This window comes from Apodemus sylvaticus, chromosome 23 (genome assembly GCF_947179515.1).
Source record: "Apodemus sylvaticus chromosome 23, mApoSyl1.1, whole genome shotgun sequence".
NCBI lineage: Eukaryota > Metazoa > Chordata > Mammalia > Rodentia > Muridae > Apodemus > Apodemus sylvaticus.
This window is the reverse complement of record NC_067494.1, coordinates 39,264,812-39,280,681: the sequence shown is the minus strand read 5'-3', so window position 1 is coordinate 39,280,681 and position 15,870 is coordinate 39,264,812. Positions and strand designations below refer to the sequence as shown.

General features: G+C 48.7%; 1 protein-coding gene across 1 annotated transcript in view; it reads right to left on the bottom strand.

The window, feature by feature from the left end:
• Arid1b (AT-rich interaction domain 1B) overlaps window positions 1–15,870 on the bottom strand; it is a 337,801-nt gene that overhangs the window by 198,315 nt on the left and 123,616 nt on the right. Inside the window, exon 4 of the mRNA XM_052169726.1 lies at window positions 5,213–5,323. Coding sequence (XP_052025686.1) covers window positions 5,213–5,323 — 111 coding nt within the window. The remainder of the gene's footprint in view (window positions 1–5,212; window positions 5,324–15,870) is intronic.

The following is a 15,870-nucleotide window of genomic DNA, read 5'->3' as shown; positions in this document are numbered from 1 at the left end:
AGGCAGAGGCAGGAGGATCTCTGAGTTTGAGGCCAGCCTGGTATACAGATCAAGTTCCTGGACAGCCAGGGCTACCCAGAGAAACCCTGCCTTGGAAAATAATTAACTAATTAATATCAGAAATAATAGTCACACGGGCACTGAACTATCACATGTGCAAACACATACACACCGACATCGGATAGGCTAAGTAGGAACAAGTGACTGATCTACACCACAGCCTGAAACTGGCCAAAACCAGCTGTGGCCTGGCCGAGGACAGTACCTTCAAGCTTTGCTCTTTAACAGAATGGATGCATTATAAAGCGTGGCCACCTTTTTGCGGCTTAGAGCTTTTCTCTCTCTTTTATTCCAGGCTTAAACAAAGTTCAGTGGGGCATCCGACTGCCTGTTTTAAATTACAGACTGTATTTTAAAATAGAATACATGCGCAGCGTGCGCCGAGCTAGGGGTGGGAGTGTTATTCATGGAAAATTGAAGGCTTGTTGAGTCAATAATCTTCTTTCACACAGTAACAATTTTCAGCTAAAATTTCTTGACCCAAACAAAGGAAAACAAGACCATTCAGTTATTTTACAACAATCTAGAGAAGGCAAAAGAAAAAGGGGAGAGAGAGAGAGAGAGAGAGAGAGAGAGAGAGAGAGAGAGAGAGAGAGAGAGAGAGAGGATCTCTTTAAAATCTTGGTTGGGGGAACCTTCTATACTTGTATTTATTCTAACTCTTAAACTGCAGCTAATATTAAGAATAGTTACTTCTAGATCCAAAGAAATATAAAGGCTAGTAACCAGTGCACAGATGCTACTGCGAGTGCCTGCTGGTCACATGACCCTCGTTATAGCAAACAGATGTGTGCCTTCTCATCACCTGCAAAGTGAAAATCTGTAAACTGAGAGCCATCCTGTAAAGTAGGATAATACCCAGCAAAGCCCCCTTGTCGCCCCCCACTGGCCAACAGCCCACCCAGCCTGGAGGCAGGGCGAGGGAGAGAACACAAGAAAAAAAAGATATGGTGCTCTCGCAGTGGGTACCTTGGCCAAAACTGAGCCAGCAGGCATGGGTGTGTGGGGTCCTGAGACTCGAGGCTCCCATACACGGAAGGAGAATGAGCACTGTGACGTGCCCCGAGGCTCCGCACACCTGCTCCAGCGCGGGCTCAGCAGCAGCATGGCGACCTGCCACCACACCTTCAGGCTGGTTGGTGGCCCAAGTGCCTGCTCTGCCTCCTATACCCCCCACCCCGACCCCACCTGCCGGCCAGAGAAGCCGATGTCAGGCATAGTGGCTTAGGGAGGCATCCTGGACAGCTAGGCCAAGCCACAGAAATGCTCCACGGCCCCACCCAGGTCATCTGAGAGTCATAAGCTAGGCCGATTTTGTGTGCAGATGTTTCTATTCATCAGGAGTGTGTGCATTCATCATCCCTCACTTAATGAGCTTCATTTATCAACTATAGATCATCACTATCCTTCTATTATCAAAACCAATATCCTGCAAATCAGTTATGTCCCAGCCCTTCGCAGCCTCTCGCTTGGCCACAGTCTATTTTTACAGCCTTCCCACAGTCCTCCATTAACTTTTAAAGAACTAATTGGCAGCCCCACAGAATGAGCTGAAATCCATTTCCCCCACATGTTAAATGGAAATCTTCAGAATGTTAGATGAGAAAAGTTTGCACAAAGTAAATTTAGTTAAAAATCTCTTTTTAAAATTCAAACAAATTTTTGACAGTTAATGCACTGTCCCTATGCAAATGCCTTGGCTACAGTGAGTTTGAATTTCCCTAGTTTGGGGAAGTGAACTCAGCTTAGCAACAGTCAGTCAGCACAGTGAGCTCAAGGCTCTGGGTTCAATCCCAAACCAACAAAGTAAACAAAATTAAACTTAAAGAAATTCCCATTTATTTTACCAGACTCAAGAAGCCAGTCGGGAAACACTGTGCGCACAAGCATTTTAGTGCTTTAAAAGCAGGCTACAGTTCTTTTAAAATATTTATTTATGCAAGCTTTCCATTTTATTTAGGCTTTTCCTTTCCTGGAAAAAGTCCAAGCTGTTCAAGTCTCATTGGATTCTCATTACAGAATCCATATTTAAGTGGGACACTGCTTCAGAAGGAAGAAGACGCGCACTTCCCGCCTCGCTCCGCTCCATCTTCTCTCTCTGACCTGACCACCAGGGCTACTGGGACCCCAGCAAGTACGGTTATAGTATCTCCTGCTTGCCCCGTCCGAGGGAACGCTGTGGCTGGGTGACACATTCAGCCTCTCCAGGAATAACAGTACATTGTAAGACACAAAAAGTCATGTGTCCCTTTTCCAATTTCCTAGAACATCAAAACTATGTTTGTATCTTTAGTTTGAAATTGGCCCAATGATGGCTAATTTCTGCAAAAAGCTTCAATGGCAGAGGAACCACCTACAGACAGCACTGTCTAGGGGCCCACCTGCCCCAAGTTGCCCCTACCTGCCCAAGAAGCCTCCACCTGCCCCAGGCTGCCCCCACCTGCCCCAAGTTGCCCCCACCTGCCCAAGAAGCCTCTACCTGCCCCAGGCTGCCCCCACCTGCCCCAGGCTGCCCCCACCTGCCCCTGGAGCCCACACCTGCCCCTGGAGCCCACACCTGCCCCTGGAGCCCACACCTGCCCCAGGTTGCCCCCACCTGCCCCTGGAGCCCACACCTGCCCCTGGAGCCCCCACCTGCCCCAGGTTGCCCCCACCTGCCCCTGGAGCCCACACCTGCCCCAGGTTGCCCACACCTACCCAGGGGCTCCCACCCTGTACAGTGCCACTCTGGAACCCTGTGACCGCAAGGCCGCTGACCCTTAGGAACACTAGGCAAACAGTTAACGCCGCACACAAGCAGTAACCGCGCCTGAACTCTTGGAGCTGCGTGAAGACACATGAGACGTCTCTCCTTCACTAAGCTGTAATGTTTTTAAGCATTTGAAATGATTTGAGAAGGATCAATCAATGGAAGACAGCTACACTCTTAACCTTTTCACGGCAACCATTTAAGTCAAGTTCAAGCTACAAACAGAAAACTTTCCAAAGAGTTCACCCAGCAGCCATTCGGCTGGTAGATTTAAGTTCTGCAGAAACCCGCCAACAGGCTGAGATGGGCTTGGGGCTGGGCTGGGAACTAGGAAATCAGAACCCAGCTAAGAGACTGCTTCTGTGTCCCTCACTGGTTTCCAGTCGTCAAAGGAACAGCAGTATCAAATTCATGGACTTTACCTGCACCGTTAGCATAACATCAATTTTGTTTTCAAAATGCACACAGCCTTCTTCCCCTAATGTTATTAAAGACGAAACCAAACACAGACAAAGCAGACTCTTCCCTTGAAGTGTACTATTTGATAATAACAGGTTTTTAGCATTCTCTGCAAGGCATCTACTGTCCTGTTTAACACCTACTACTGTAAGAACTCTCAGCCTTGAGTACCCCTCTCCCCTCAAAAGGGCAGCTCCGCAGAGGAACACAGCACTGTCAGCTGACTGTGGAAAATCAAACTCTGCATGTCACTCTCCCAACTCTCTGCTTGCGGAAGAAGGGGTTGAGATTCAGACTTTAATGACTTGAGGGAACTCCCGAAATGACTTGAGGAGAAACTTTCTAGTTTCTAGGAAAACTATCAGAACAGGGCAGGCACAGTGAGCTTGGGCAAGCAGAACTGTGTCCCCCATCTACCCGTGGGGTTCTGGGACTGGCTCAACAAAGTGGCTCTTTCCAGTCTGGGCATATAAGTGGCTCTCTCCATGTTCAAAAAGAAAGACATTGCTTTTTTGAAGAAGAAAACAAAGAGAACCTTCCTTTTTGGATTACTCCCTTTTATATACTGATTAGTATTTTACTAAGAACATATGTTCTGTACTACAGTGGCTCAAATTACAATGATTAGTGTTTGTCAGTTACTTTTTTACAACCAAAAGTATATATTACTAGGAAAAGACTGCTCTGGCTAGTGTTTGCCTAATTACCCAGATTGTCCACTTCTTCCCTGGAAACTCATGATCAGCAGCGGAAAGCAAATGTGAAGAAGACAAAATGGCTTTGAGAATGACAAGTTTCTGCTAACGTAGCCATCACACCTACGCCATCAGCTAGTGTCATTAGCCTAGAGAGGACACAAATGTTCTTGAGGCCAATTCAATACCCTGAGAAAGATCCCCAGCCAGGCCTTCACCCACTGGGTGGGGCCTCTCCTCGCCACTGCACAGCACAGCAGCCTCAGCCAACCTGAATGCCGTGAGGGAGACCACGGACTGTTCTGCTTGAGATTTCAAGAATTGTGAATACCGGTTTAGATATGGATACACTGTCTATTTGTGTACGGCTTTGTGAACAAGGAATCACCCCAGAAGCCTTATCGTCTGTTACTGAGGAGCTTTGGAAGGGCACCAGAGCACTAAAGGCTTCTGGAAACACAAACTGACTTCCAGAGAATTCCTGATGAGATATCAAGCCTGGTAAGAAAATGTGAAGATTCCATCGCAGTCGAGATAAAAACATGACAGTGCTGCATGCTGCAGAGAAAACAGTTTTTCCCCTCAAGACCTTTACTCTTTGCACTATATAAAAATAAATAATAAACAGTTCTGCATCTGGAATGTCAAAAAAAAAAAAACCTGTAACGAAAGCATTAGCAAGCGTCATGAGAAACATGTCTGCATAAGACACTCAGGAGCTAGGGAACTTGCTCACACTTTGAAAGTTATGTGAGACTACACATGGAGACACACCCAAGGTCTGCAGAGTAGCAGAGTCTATGCTACAGGGTTTGCTGTGACACACCTTCCAGCCTGTCTTTTCCTGGCATGCTAGCTTCATTTACTACCAGTATCATGAGCAAAAAAACCTACAGAGTACACTCAAATGCGAGTGTCCTAAGGGAGGGAGAGCTTCAGGATAATTTTTATATTACACGCTATATGCCAAGATTCATCAATAATTGGAATATCAGTACATCTAAACTCACATCAGCAAGGAGAGCTGGGTGATGAGGGGCTACAGAAAGAAGTGGACACTGCCGACGGAGCTTCCCTCGGAGCTTAGAGTTAGCTCACAAGAAAGAACCCTAAAAGCTAATAGTTCTTAAATAAATCTGACACCTAGAAAGTTCTCTCCTGTGTGTAACAGAAAACAGAGCAGGCAAAACAATCGCTTGCAGAACCCTTTAACTCATTACGTTTTCCAATCAGCATAGTAATGTCTTACTGGTAGACTCGACGGTCTTTCCTGTTGTATTAAATTCAAGTCTTCGTGGTTGGATTTTCCAGGGGCCAGAGGAGGCTGAGATCTAGTTCCATAGCCTTCCTGAGACATGTCCTAGACAAACACAAACACACAATCCTCATCAGTATCTGAGTGTTAGGCTCATACAGTACACAAAATAAAACAAGAGCTGATCACGATTAAATATCAAGTGATGTTACATTTTAGCCAACACTTAAACATGTGACAGCTGTCATTTAATACTTTATCAAAAGCAAAAACCGTGATGCATCAATGACAGAAATCAATGAGACGAGCAGGCACATGGGGTCTGAGCTGCACCGTGGGGCGCATGGGGTCTGAGCTGCACCGTGGGGCGCATGGGGTCTGAGCTGCACCGTGGGGCGCATGGGGTCTGAGCTGCACCGTGGGGCTGCCGTTTGTGGCCAGAGCTGAGTTGTCACCACGCACAACAAACCAAAGCCGAAGCTCACTGTATTACCTAATCCTAAACAGGGATATAGTGCTTAATTATTTCAATGTGTAAGAGCATGTGGGGACCACCTCAGTGCTAGCCCAGGCTGGCCCTCAGTTTGTGATGATCCTCCTACCTCACCCTCCCAAGAGCTGGCATTACAAGGGGAGCCACCACATTCGTAGAGCTGAACTATGATTTTGGTCACATATTATTTTGATTAAAAAAAACAATTAATGACAACATTATTAATACTGAATTGTAAAATGTCCTCCTCAATATGCACAGAACTGTATGAGTTAGAAAACCGACCGACACCCAGGCGTGGAAGGGCCCACAAGTGGTCATGTGGTGTCATCTTTAGAAAACCACATTAAAGAACAAAAGCGAAGCCCGTGGGGGCGGAGGGACAAACTACAGACCACCTGCCTGCCTGCCCGCCCACCCGCCTGCCCGCCCGCCTGCTGAGAGAGAGCTGAGACACCCAACCTTCCCTCAGCGCTCTCCAGGCTGCGAGGTCTGGTGTTCTGTTGAAACTGCACACAATCCCAAAGCTGCCCCACCTCACAGACCCGCATAGCAGGTCTTGGCTACTTAATCCGAGCTCACTGGAGCCAGAGAGGCCGAGAGCCTAGTGCACAGCTTCTCCCTTGGCTCCGAAAGCTGAAGAACCAGTTTCTAAAGGCAGAGGGGAGTGAAAAGAATGGGAAACTACCACCACCAAGGAAAATGGTCTCCCTTCCTGTCAGTTCCATAGGCCTTAAAGAACCATATACCGTGTCTGTTTTGTTAACTAGTGCATGGAAATTAATGTTTATTAGTAAAATTCTCTAAGAAGCACCTGCCCCACCCCATTCTCACACAGAACATACTGCAAATTCCTGGCTTCTTAAGCCAAGAGCTGGTACTGGAAAGTCCAAGAGCTACACAAACTGGATTTCACCAGCCAGTACCAGCCAAGGGTCGGTGCAAGCTGTCTTTAAACTAGCGCTAAGCTAAAGGTGCATGCCCGAGAACAGCATTCCACAGACTCTTACAAATTTCTCCAACAGAACTAAGAAGCCATAGCAAACCAGGTTCTTAGTGGGTCTGGGCGGTCTAGAATATCCACCCTCCAGACTAGTTCCCCTGCGGCTGCCTGGGTCTACTTGGGAGCCACATTGTGAGGAGGTGGGGGTGACATCTGCCACCCAACCACCAGCCACGGCTCTACAATCTGGCTGCTGCAGAGGCTGACACTGGTTTGTGAGGCTGAGCAGGAGTTGGAGGATTATTATCCTTACCCCCTCCCCAGGACAAATCAGATCTCTCCTCCTCGTGTGGCGATACCTGGCCATGTGCCCTGAAGTCCCCTGAAAGCTGCAGCCAGGATTCAAATCAAGTGGGGCAAGAGGCCGAATTCAAGGGCCTTCACCCTGCCACAGAGACAGCACAGAGGTGCAGGGTTGCCTCACAGTAAGCAGGCAAGAAACGAGAAGGCCCTGCTCCACAGCGCATGTGCAGAGTACCCGGTAGCCCACCCTCCAACCAGCTTCAGTCAGGAGCCACGCGGGCTACGCCAGGGCCTAGGCTTTGATGCTTCTCTCCACAGCAAAACGAACTGCTTCTTAGATGGCATGAGGAAGCTATGGCCACAGTGGGCACACACTGCAACTCACACAGTGCCTATAAAACAAGCAGTCAGGCAGCCACAGCCGAAAGCCATCAGAAACACCATAGCCATGCAAGTCACTCTGAAGGCTTTAAATGTTCAAAATCCTCAGATTCCACCAAAATCTGAAGTATTATTTCTAACCACAGAAACTAAATACAGCTGGAAATAAAATCACAATCCAATTTCATGAGAATGGCTGAATAGAGTTTGTTCTGCCTCAGGTGGTGTTGGAGGGTAAAGGCTGACTGAGCCGTGGACACTTAGGAGTGAGGAGGAGCTCCAGCCTGGGACAGCCATCTCCTAAAGATCGTGTGCCAAAGGAAGGAAGTGTGGGATACACTGTGCCAGCTACAGCTTGGAGGGGAGGCTGCGAGAGCAAAGGGTGGGTAGGAGGGGCAGGCAGAGGCGGCAACTGGGACTGGGATGCATGACATGAAACTCACAAAGAATCAATAAAAGTTAAATGAAAAAGAACACACAACATGGACGGACAGGGCCGCGTGCACACACTCATAACCTTTGAGTATCTGATAGCTGGAGGCCGTGACTGAGTGCGAGATGGGCCACTCTGTTTGTTGGGAACCTGCCACATTACAGCATGAGGCACGGTCAGCTGGGACACAGCAGGAGCCCAGTTTCCTTTAAGAGTGAGGGTAGAGTGTGCAGGAGAGCTGGCCCGGCCACTCCTCACTTGTCTGCTGTGGTGGTGGCCTGGGTGCTGAGGTGATTCCTCCACCCCTGTAGTTGGAAGAGCTGGCCCTGCCTCCCAGCAATGGCGACTGGGTAGCCTACCCAGACCAGTCATAAGGGAGTCAGAGAACCAACATGCTGACCAGCTCAGCTGCCACCCAGGCCCAGATCCAGAGCTGTGTTGGCGAACCCCAAAATCTGTACCATCTTCAAGAGGTTGGGATGCACGGAGGGGCCAGTCCTGCAGGATCTCCATGCCACAGGGCAACAACAGATAGCCCGGAGGAAGCCCAGGGAAGATGCAATACTGATGCTGCCACAGAAGCCAGACCAATAACTACCTCGCAATGAATGTTTACCAAGGGAAGATGTGTGGGCAGAGGGGCACACACTGTGACCCACTACAGTACTGTGGGACACACTGACACCCGTACGGCTTCCACGATGAAGTGTTTTCTATGCTTTGTGCTTTGCTTGTTTGTTTGTGTGTTTCCTTTTGGGGAGAAGGCCGCAGGGCAAAGGGCAAATGGCAAATAGGATGGATCAGGAAGATGAACAGTACTGCGGTGTGCACGGGAAACTCACAGGAGTCAATAAAAAGAGGAAAGGGAAAGCTAGACTGAGGATCTAGTGCGTAAGCCACTTGTTTTTAGCTCTGAGAAAGAAAAGGCCTGTCTTTTCTTCCGTCTTCAGATCCCTCCTCCTCGTGTCGCGATGCCTGGCCACAGAGACAGCACAGAGGTGCAGGGTTGCCTCACAGTAAGCAGAATGGTTCCGACGAGCTGAGCTCGAGCAATACACAGACGAAGCGTAAAGAGACGGTGTCCCTCCCACTTCCCCTTCCTCTACGCGGGACTGCACTTTTAATTTTTTGTTCACTGGGTACAAATTACAAGTAGAATATTTACATTATTTTCTATTTATTTACAGCTGGAAAATGCTTTCTGTAGAGGAGCTGGCTTCCTGCCCTTCCCAGTGCCCATACTGGTGTGCATCTGATGTGCACAGTGCCCATACTGGTGTGCATCCGTGTTGTTCCCGTCTTCACTTCCTACAGCATTACAGTGAGCGATCCATGCATATTTATTTCATGGGAAGTATCCCAACAGAACTCTTCCCCACCAGTGTGAATCCTCGCAGGCCTGAGATGATGAACACTGATAGAAGCTAGCAAAGGCTCTTAGCCATTACAGAACAACACAAACAAGATGTTTGTGCTAGTGTTATAATATCTAAATAGTACACAATATAAAAAGTAGCCAAGTTAGCCCAGCCAAGAGGTAGGTACCGCCCTCCACGCCCCAACATCTCTAAAAGAATACAGACAGACTGTAAACCAAAGGAAATGGGATGACCGAGGTGGAGGAGAGCACTCACAGCAAAACAACTCAACAGGAGATGGACAGGGACACACTCAAAGAGCAGCAGTCTGCAGGCTTCACGGCCAATGGAGAGCAGGGAAGAGAAACATAAAGCAACTTGGGGGGTGGGGGTGCGGGTGGGGGTGGAGGGCGACCTGGAGATGCAGCACAGCCGTACAATGGTTGCACACACACTGGGGGAGGGGAATCTGTTTCTTTGACACTCTTTGAGTGCAGGAAGAATGTTTGAGTGAACAGCTTCAGAATTCCAGTGTCACCCAGGCCAAATCTCTCGCTTCCTCTGTCTCCCTACTTTGGAAACTACCACCACCAGTTAAAACAATCTCCTTGGCCTAAGGCATTTCATTGGGCAGTGAAGACACTCCACAGGCCCAGGCCAGGCTGCGGGTCCTAGGAGATGAGCCCTATGAAGAAACTTCATGTGTCTCCAGATAAGGAAAGTGAAGGTATCCTTTCCCAAAGATCACACAGGATAGTGCATCACTGCTCCTCACCACAAGGAGCCTCTACAGGAAACAGCGAGGGAAGCTAACATTGCCTAGAAGAGGCTTAGCAACAGCCCCATCTACAGGACAGCTCCACGTGGCCTTTGCGGCTGCATACCATGCACACACGCATGCATACACAGAGAACTTGCATGATCAGCCTGTCGTGTGTGCTCGTGTGCTGCAGTCTCAAAAGTGATGGGCAGCTACGTTCTAGAGCTGATGGCAGACAACAGACAGCTTTGAGGACTACTGCACGGTGAATGATTTTTTTCACCTTCTAAGTTACCTTTCCTAAATTTGTTTCTTTATCAGCTTCAAGACTTTATATACTGACCACCTTCAAAACACTTATTACAGTATCATGAATGAAAAAGTCAATACAATTCCAATGGAAGAGCCCTCTCTCTTTCTTCCATCACTATTTAGTTAAGGCCTGAGGGAAGCCAGACACAGAGGCCGAAGACTTCAAGCTGGCCCTCCATCTTTTGTTCCATGTCCCCACAATGACCCCACACTGACCACCACCCACTTCTCTCCTTTGACATGGAAACACTGTAATAAAGTTCACCCTTCATGTCAATACAGAAGCCGGAAGCTCCTTCTGCTTCAAGTCTGACCTCCCAACTGGGTCTCAGGTGGCTCGCACAGCAGTCACTTCCTCTGTGACCATGCGCACCTCATATACCCCAAGCCCAACACATGTCCTGTTCATCCTCCGTCTTGCTAGCTGGAGCCCCTGTCTACTGGGCACCCTGTATTACAGCCCCGTGCCCACTCCAAGGCCTAGGGAATACTCAGTGTGATGAGTCTGGAGATGCTTCCTTGTGCCTACGGGAACAGCATCCACGTGTGCTCGTGGAGCACAGCTCTCCACGCCCTCAGGTAGCTGACCCTCAAGGGCTGTGTTCAATCATCCCTACAAGTCCTGGTCTCACTAGGCCTCAAAGGGCTGCTCCCTCCACCTCTAAACCCCAGATCTCCCTGCATCCTCCAGGTCAATGTCTAGGCTGCCCAAAGAATCCTGCTGAAAGGATTTCCAAAACACCGAGACAAAACCCCTGAGCCAGGTTAGGTGGGATCAACACATCTGGCTCTCCCACAGCAAGGCCTCTTCAGAAGTGCTGTCCTCCTGGATTTCCAGCACTAACTAGCAGCAGCCAGGTAAACGGCTGGCACGAGCTCTCAGGGCTCACACCCCAACACTAAATCTAAAGCACGAGGACAGACAGACAGACGGAGTGGAGCACAACGTGGCTCGTGTCCAGGGATGCGCATCATGTCAGCAGCGCCACTGCCTGGGAACCACGCGCTGTGTTAAAGCAGAAAGATGACTGTGAAAGGACGCTCTGAAAATAAGCTGAAGCCGGGCAAGAAGACTCCAGAGATCAGCCATGATGGCACTGAGGCCTGGGTCGGGACACCAAACCCCGCTACTACAGAGCAGCCATCAGAGTCTGCAAGGAACCTACTAACATCTTAGGTCAAATTACCAATTTTTTAATTTTAATTATTTTTTAAATGGGCCATTGACATGGTTCAGACACACAACAATGACCTTTTAATAAGAAGTAAAAAGATCCGAGGAAAAAGCTGAGGGACTCAGAGGATCTTACGCTGGGGCTCCGACACCACGACTCAGCTCCTTCAATTAAGGAGAGGGAGAACGAGACAGAGGGAAATAACCAGAAATGTACAGGTAACAGCCACCGACCAGCAGCTGCAGAGTTGCTGGTTCTGCCATTAAAAGCACTGGCTGTTTTTGCACAGAACTGGGTTCAGTTCTAAGCACCACGTGGCAGTTAATAACTACCTGTGACTCTGTGGGCATCAGTCATGCACATGTAAACTCATACAAATGTGTCTCCATGACGTAAGATAAAAATAAAAAGTCTTTTTAAAAGGGTGTTAGCCAAAGATCGGCGCTAAAGCCCCCATGTCCGGAGTTTATCCCCAGACTGCAGGATGGGCTAAAGCGCGGCAGTGCTGGAGCGCATGCGCCCTGGTTCAGTTCTGGGGAGGAAGGTGGGGGGTGGACTAAGAAAATACAAGACGGAGGATGAGGATGAATGGAGAACTCTTAACCTGGCCCCGCTGAGGAGCCCAGTCATGTCTCCTGTTTGTCACTGAAATCTTCCATGGATCCTGCTGCAAAATTCCTCTGGCTCACATAAGGATCACATGACCAAAGCCAATGGTTTTCTACTGATCCTAAAATCAGTCCAACTTTTAGCTTCAGTTAAAACCATGTTTTCCTCAAATTAGGATATGTGAAAGCACTGACGCACTTACACAGACACACACACACACACACACACACACGCACACGCACACGCGCACGCGCGTGTGCATCAGTGACTCCAAATGATGTGTGCTTCAGACACTTGCTACCTTCTTTGTACTCAGGGGAACAATTCCTTTCCAGACTTAGAAGAGGAAAGGTCGGAGGCCCGGTGCAAGCCGCAGAGCTTCTTCCTGATGGGTTTCAATAATGTTCACAGTGGCATTCTCACACAGACATCTGCCACCAGCAAGCAGCAGCTGACAACTGGACAGGCTGAGGGGACCTGTGGGGAGGGACCGCTCCCCCCACCCCCAGGTGGCAGCACAGAGAGCTGGTGTCCCTCCCATCCCTTCCTGAACCACTGGTGCCTGAGTGAGAAAGGGGCGCAGGCAGACGCCTAAAGTCACATTCTCAAATGGAAGGACAGCTCAGGAGCGGAGGACTATAGCAATTTAGGTTTCTGGTTGGTTGGTTGGTTGGTTTTGGCTTTTTGAGACAGGGTAACCCTGGTTGGCCTTGAACTCAGAGATCCACCTGCCTCTGCCTCCACCACCTGGCAGCGATCCAGGTTTTTTAATAATCAACTTATTTTTGTTTAAAACTCACAGAGCTGTAGCTCTTCCTTCTCTATGTACCCCACAGGGAAAGGTAGCATATGTTAATATCTACACAGCATCCAAAGACCTCTGCTCACAATTTGCTACCAAACAAAATTCTTTTCTTCATCTATAAAGCCTAGCACTGTGCCTGGAAAAAGCTAACTATTCAGTTAGTGTCAATTATCATTTTAAATTTAAAACAGTCTGAAGAATTAGAATGAAAATGTTAATTCATCTATAGGACATTATCTCATAGCCATGATGTTGACATGTGGTCACACCCCTCGCGTGCCAGGAATTTTCTGGCTGCTTTGTTCCTTCAACAGCCTGGCCTTCACACTGGCCCGTGAGAGAGATAGGTGCTGCTGTTTCTCAGGATCTCTGAAATGCTGGTCCTAGCACCAGCAACACAGGGGCACCCAATCCTCTTCTATAAAGTGCTGTCACTCCTGCTGAGAACCCAGTACCTTTCCTGGTCTTATGCCATGTAGATGTTAAAATGCCCAATGTCAGAGCTATGTGAATAGCACATCAGAACGCAGAAGGAGTGGTAGCGATAAAATGTCCATGTTCTCCTGCTCCATGCACAGCACCTAAGGGGGCGTGCCCATCACCTAAGGGGGCATGCCCAGCAGGGCTGCATTGAGAACAGGCCAGGTCCTCCCAGAGATGCTGTGGCCTTCGCCAAAGGCCTACATTCCTGACTTTGAAGCACAGGACACTGAACCCTGCCTGAAATTGAGCTGATGTTGTATGGTACCTTACATGGTCACAGGATTAGGAGCCATGACTTTTATCAGATCCTCAAACCAGTTTACTGGGGAAAACTATCAACATAGTATCAACAGGAGAATCCATCAGAAAAAACATAATTTCACTGAGATTTATAAAAGCAGACTGATTATGAATAACTGAACTTAACATTATAATCTTTATACAATAACTGAAATAAAAATAAAATGACTGAGGACTTCTCAAACACTGTTAGTGCCTGATTTAAATGCACATTAATAGCTCCAGCTCCTGATGAACTCGTCTGAATAGTCATCTTCGCCGAGCACTGTGGTACGGTGCACGTGCGTTAATCAGAGGAACAATACGAGGTGCATCAGAGCCTCAGAGCCACCGGCTAGAAGAGCAAGCATGAAACCCACAGGGCACATAAACAGAACCTGTGTTTGCCAAGCAGAGAGAGCCGCGGACTTTCCAGCTCATCTGTAAGCATGCACAGTGCCACCTCTAAGAGCTGTCCCATTCCTCAGGACAGAGTGAAAACTACAAGAACTGCAAGGTGACATGGGAAGACTCCACTGGTGACACACTTGCCTTGCATGAGGCCCTGAGATCAGCCCCTAGCAACATGTCAGAGCTGGCTGTGGTGGACATCCCTGCCATCCCAGCGGTGGAAGGCGGCTCCCAGAGTGTCCCTGGCAGTCAGCATGGCGGAATCTTTGAGTCCCAGGTCCCAGTAAGAGAAATGTGACAGAAGTGACGAAGCCAGCTGGTGAGGAAGGATGCGGAGGCTGCCTCCCGCCAGCCAGCCCAGCCTGCTTAGCAAGTTCAGGCCTGCGAAAGCGACTCTCAGATGGAGTAGACTGTGTCCCCGAGGAAGATGTGAGGAGCTGAAGGAAGCTGGTCAGAGGACCAAGGAGAAGCAGCAAGAGAAAAGGTCAACAGAAGTCAGTGAGAGGCAGCTTGTACTGCTGGGGCTCATCACACCGAAATCTCTCCAAGTTAAGACACAAAACAAATCCTGGTGAGTGTTGTATCAGGAGTGTGATAATAATTGGGCACTTTAAAGGAATGCTGAGACAGAGCCTGTGAAGGCTGGCCTGGCGGCTCTGCCCTCTCTGTAGTGTGTTTTAAGGGTACATGAGATAGAGGGCGTGGTGGCACACACCTTTAATCTCAGCATCCAAGAGGCACAGACAGAGGGAGTTCTGTTGACTTAGAGGCCACTCTACACAATGTGTTCAAAAGCAGCCAGGGTTGAAGGAGGAGGAGAGGAGGGAGGGAGGGAGGGATGGGGGGGGGAGGGAGGAAAGAAGGAAGAAAGGGGGGGGGGATATGAATGAGATGGAGTTTATAAAAACCTCACACTGAAGAGACCTTGGGTCCAGGCACCCATCCTCACTGATCTGCAGAAGCTAGGCTGTGTACATCACTTCTAAGAATAACTGAGAATCTAGCTTGCTTAAAGACTGTTGTACTGTGTGTGTGTGTGTGTGTGTGTGTGTTTGTGTTCAATTCTGTCTCAGGGTTTCTATAATTAAAAGAACTAAACTTCTACTTGGGTAAAGGAGAAATGTCCAGCAATGTGAGCGTTACCATGAATTATGTTTGATTAAATATGAGAATCACTGTGGCGAAGCAAGGATGTATCCGATATATTTGGCAACTAGTAAAATAGTCAAGTCCAAAGTCCTGGGATTCCTGTGACATCAGAACTGCTGGGATTCCCATCCTGTGGGCAGGGAATTTAACAAGTTACTTCAAAAGCTAGGGTAGACTACAGTGGTAACCAAGGAGGGTCCTCACCAGAGATTTTTACAGATAGGAAAATTATTAGGTTGTGCCCCAAATTGGAGGAATCAGAACCTCCAAGAGTGGGTGCCCAACAATCTGTGCTCTGAACACCAGATCTGGGAGCAAACAGAAAGGCCTCAGGCTTCACCAGCTGCCCATCTCTGGAGCACAGTGTGTCTCCACAGTATGACCAGCAGTGACAGACAGGGAGCCCACTAGATGAGAACACAGCTGCAGTCCATCCCAGCTCCAGGCATGGCTTCAGCGCGTGTCCCAGTGTTACAGTGTTACCGTAAGTGGATTACAGGACTGGGAGGCACCGGTTAGCTGTGTACAGGAGTGGCTCTCAAACTTGGATGTATATCCTGATTGCTGGTGGGGTTAAGTGCTGACACCAAAGTCCCCCACAGACAACAGCCGGGACAGTACTTGCCAAGTAACTACGATGCACGATCCAGATGTGAACGCCCTTCCCTCTCCCTACATTTCAGGAATCCTTACAGTCACCTGTCAAACAGCCTCTCTGCCCCCTACTGCTTTCACCAAGTTAACCCAGAGAATGGACA